Source organism: Malurus melanocephalus, unplaced genomic scaffold, assembly GCF_030028575.1.
Source record: "Malurus melanocephalus ecotype Western Australia unplaced genomic scaffold, MMel_1.1 scaffold_471, whole genome shotgun sequence".
In the NCBI taxonomy this organism is placed as follows: domain Eukaryota; kingdom Metazoa; phylum Chordata; class Aves; order Passeriformes; family Maluridae; genus Malurus; species Malurus melanocephalus.
Window position 1 is genome coordinate 493,173 of NW_026623703.1, and position 2,829 is coordinate 496,001.

The window sequence follows — 2,829 nt, forward strand, 5'->3', positions numbered from 1 at the left end:
AGCACAAAACTCTAGAGTTTGGTCAGCCTAAAGAACCAAAATCCTCCACCTGATTTTGCCATTATTTCCCAAGTTTTGTGTAGTTACATAATATAATTTTTTTTTTCAGGAAGTGGCCTACACTGGGGAATACACATTGGAAGCATTTTCTGAGTTCTTAGAAGAACAAATCAAGACCTTAGCAGAAGCAGGAGAGAAGGTATGCATTTGRGGCACACACTGTGAGTGACCCAGGCAGGCTCCAGCTCAGGAGACACTCCTGACACTCACAGCCCCAGTCCTGGGTCAGAGCTGGGCTGATTTGGGCAGCTCCTGCCCGGTTTCATCCCCAGCAGCAGAGCCTGGCACCACTTACCTGGTTTGTGTCACACCAACCCCTCTCCTCGCTGGTGGCATCCTCAGTCCCTGCAGAAGGAGCCCCTCCTTGGGCTGGGAGCAACCCTTGGGCACGACTGGAGCTGCAAAAGGGAAAAGCCCAGCTCAAGCAGGGCCAGCTGCATCTCAGTGCCTTTAATCCCTGTGCCCAGCTCACCCAGCTGCATCTCAGTGCCTTTAATCCCTGTGCCCAGCTCACCCAGCTGCATCTCAGTGCCTTTAATCCCTGTGCCCAGCTCAGGCAGTCCCAGCTGCATCTCAGTGGCTTTAATCCCTGTGCCCAGCTCACCCAGCTGCTCTTCATCACATCATCACATCACATCACAGCAAAGGAGCAGGTGATGCTCGTTCTCTGAGCAATCTCCTTGTGATCATTGGCCACTCCTCAAACGCTCAAATCTGTCACAAGAGCAGATAAATGTTTGCTGTCCCACTCCTGGGTGTTCTTTACCACAGACATTTCAGTGCACAAGGACAGGGGTGAGTGAACAGTGCTCAATCTCCACACTGAGAACTGCAGCAATGAAAAATCCCGACATAAACAGAGACACTGCACCACAGGAGAATCCTGGGCCCTCCCTGCCCTGGAGAGGAGCCACAGGAACAGCAGCCATGAACACTCATTTCAGCAGCAGAACTGTTTGTGGGTGGAGAAGGAGTTTGCATTCTGATTTGCACTTGTCTCCAAAGGCAGGCTGTGATTTTCTCCTGCGTTCAGGGTTTGTGTGAGCAGTCACTGATGGAGAGAGATGCTCAGAGGAGCTCAGAGGGGCACAGGGGGTCAGTGCAGGGTCAGTGTAGGGTCAGTGCAGGGTCAGTGTAGGGTCAGGGTCAGTGTAGGGTCAGTGTAGGGTCAGTGTAGGGTCAGGGTCAGTGTAGGGTCAGTGTAGGGTCAGGGTCAGGATCAGTGTAGGGTCAGTGCAGGGTCAGTCCCAGCCCCATCCCCAGCCCTGCCCATTATTTCTGCTCCCAGCACCCAGAGCCTGCCCCTGCTCTCTGCTCCTGCTGCTCCTCTGCTGTGTTCTGCAGGTCTGGGCAGTTCCACACACAATGTTTGAGCTCTGTCTGTTCTGTTGTCTCTTCTTCACGCTTTGTTTCTCATCAAACAATAAGTAAAAGAGCCAGMTTTTTATGGGAAATGCCATTCAAAAGCAGGCTCTGTGTAGCACGAGGGGTCAGCAATGGGTGTTTTCTCATCTCTTCACCTTCTCCACCCTTACCTGACACTGACCAAATTTTCCAGAAGGTTGCAGAATTTGGCCGTTTGCAGTGCAGTGCTTGACACAAAATTCCCTGTTGAAATAATTCTGCATCCTCAGCACAGGGCACTCACAAACACACGAACAAGAAAAATACAGCAAAGGAAGAGAGCCCTGTGCCCATCAGCACACGTGGTATTCTAAACTTTCATTGAATCTTCACACAAAGCTGCATCTCAGCTTTGCTATAAACCAGGSAAAAGGTTTGAAAACAAAGCACATTTGAGCAGCAGCTGAGCCATTTCTGACCTCATTAGCAGGACTCAAGTTTCTTGGGTGAAAAGATGAATATCTGCATTTCAACTAATCTTAAAATGTTTTTTTAAGAATTACCAGGGCAATTGTCTCTGTGAACATCTGTAATAAGCAATTCTCCTTTTGCATTTCCTTTTTTTAAAAGGATCCTTTGGGAAGAATCAAAGAGGATCTCAGCCAAAAAGAAACTGTAATAACAGAGAAGGAACTTTAATAGTACAGAGGAAGAGAAATGTTCTGAGGATTGTGGGGAATCTTTCCTGGAAGGAGCTCACTGGAAGAATGAATCATCTCAAGTGAACACAGAGCTGGATAAAAAATAAAAGTAAAGGATTCAGTATCCATGGCTTGTTATGTGTGACTTCTTTTCTGTAGCCAATTGAACTGTTTTTATTTTTTTTCCTTTTACTGAGATCTGTTCTTGTGGGTTCCTAAAATATTGTCAATTTTGCCTGAACAATGGCTTTCTTATTAATAAAAGGGTTTTTCTTTAGAAAGGTGTGGATGCCATGGCAAACAGATCAAGAGATAAATTATTCTTTCTGAACCAGGTCTGCAGCAGGATTGTAACTGATGGCTCTCCAATTTACCCTAAAACAGCCCCATTRTTTTCAAAGATTAACTGCTCCCAGAAAGAAGGGTCCAACACTGCAAAGAGCATTCCTGGGTGAACTTCAAAAGGAGTCATTGAAGCCAGGGGCTGTGCCCAAASGGGCAGCAAGGCACAGCTCATGATTTTTTTATGATCAAGCAGTAAAAACCGCAGAAATTGAGATATAATTTAATTCCAGTTAGAAAAATACTGTACCTAATACACAGAGTCACAAATGTGCCTCACATTTGAGTTACCTGAGGTCCCTTAACCACCCCTCACTGTTAAAGAAGTGAAACAGGTGAAAGTGCTGCACAGCAGTAATTTCTTYCTGCAAGGAACAGATAA

At 46.7% G+C, this 2,829-nt stretch overlaps 1 protein-coding gene across 1 annotated transcript in view; it reads left to right on the top strand.

Annotated features, from left to right (window-relative positions):
* The window catches only part of PDILT (protein disulfide isomerase like, testis expressed), a 14,950-nt gene extending 12,703 nt beyond the window's left edge, over window positions 1–2,247 (top strand). The window contains exons 11-12 of the mRNA XM_057380814.1: window positions 110–199; window positions 2,035–2,247. Of these exons, the coding sequence (XP_057236797.1) occupies window positions 110–199; window positions 2,035–2,103 (159 nt within the window). The 3' untranslated portion in view covers window positions 2,104–2,247. The remainder of the gene's footprint in view (window positions 1–109; window positions 200–2,034) is intronic.
* The last annotated feature ends 582 nt before the right edge of the window (window positions 2,248–2,829 follow it).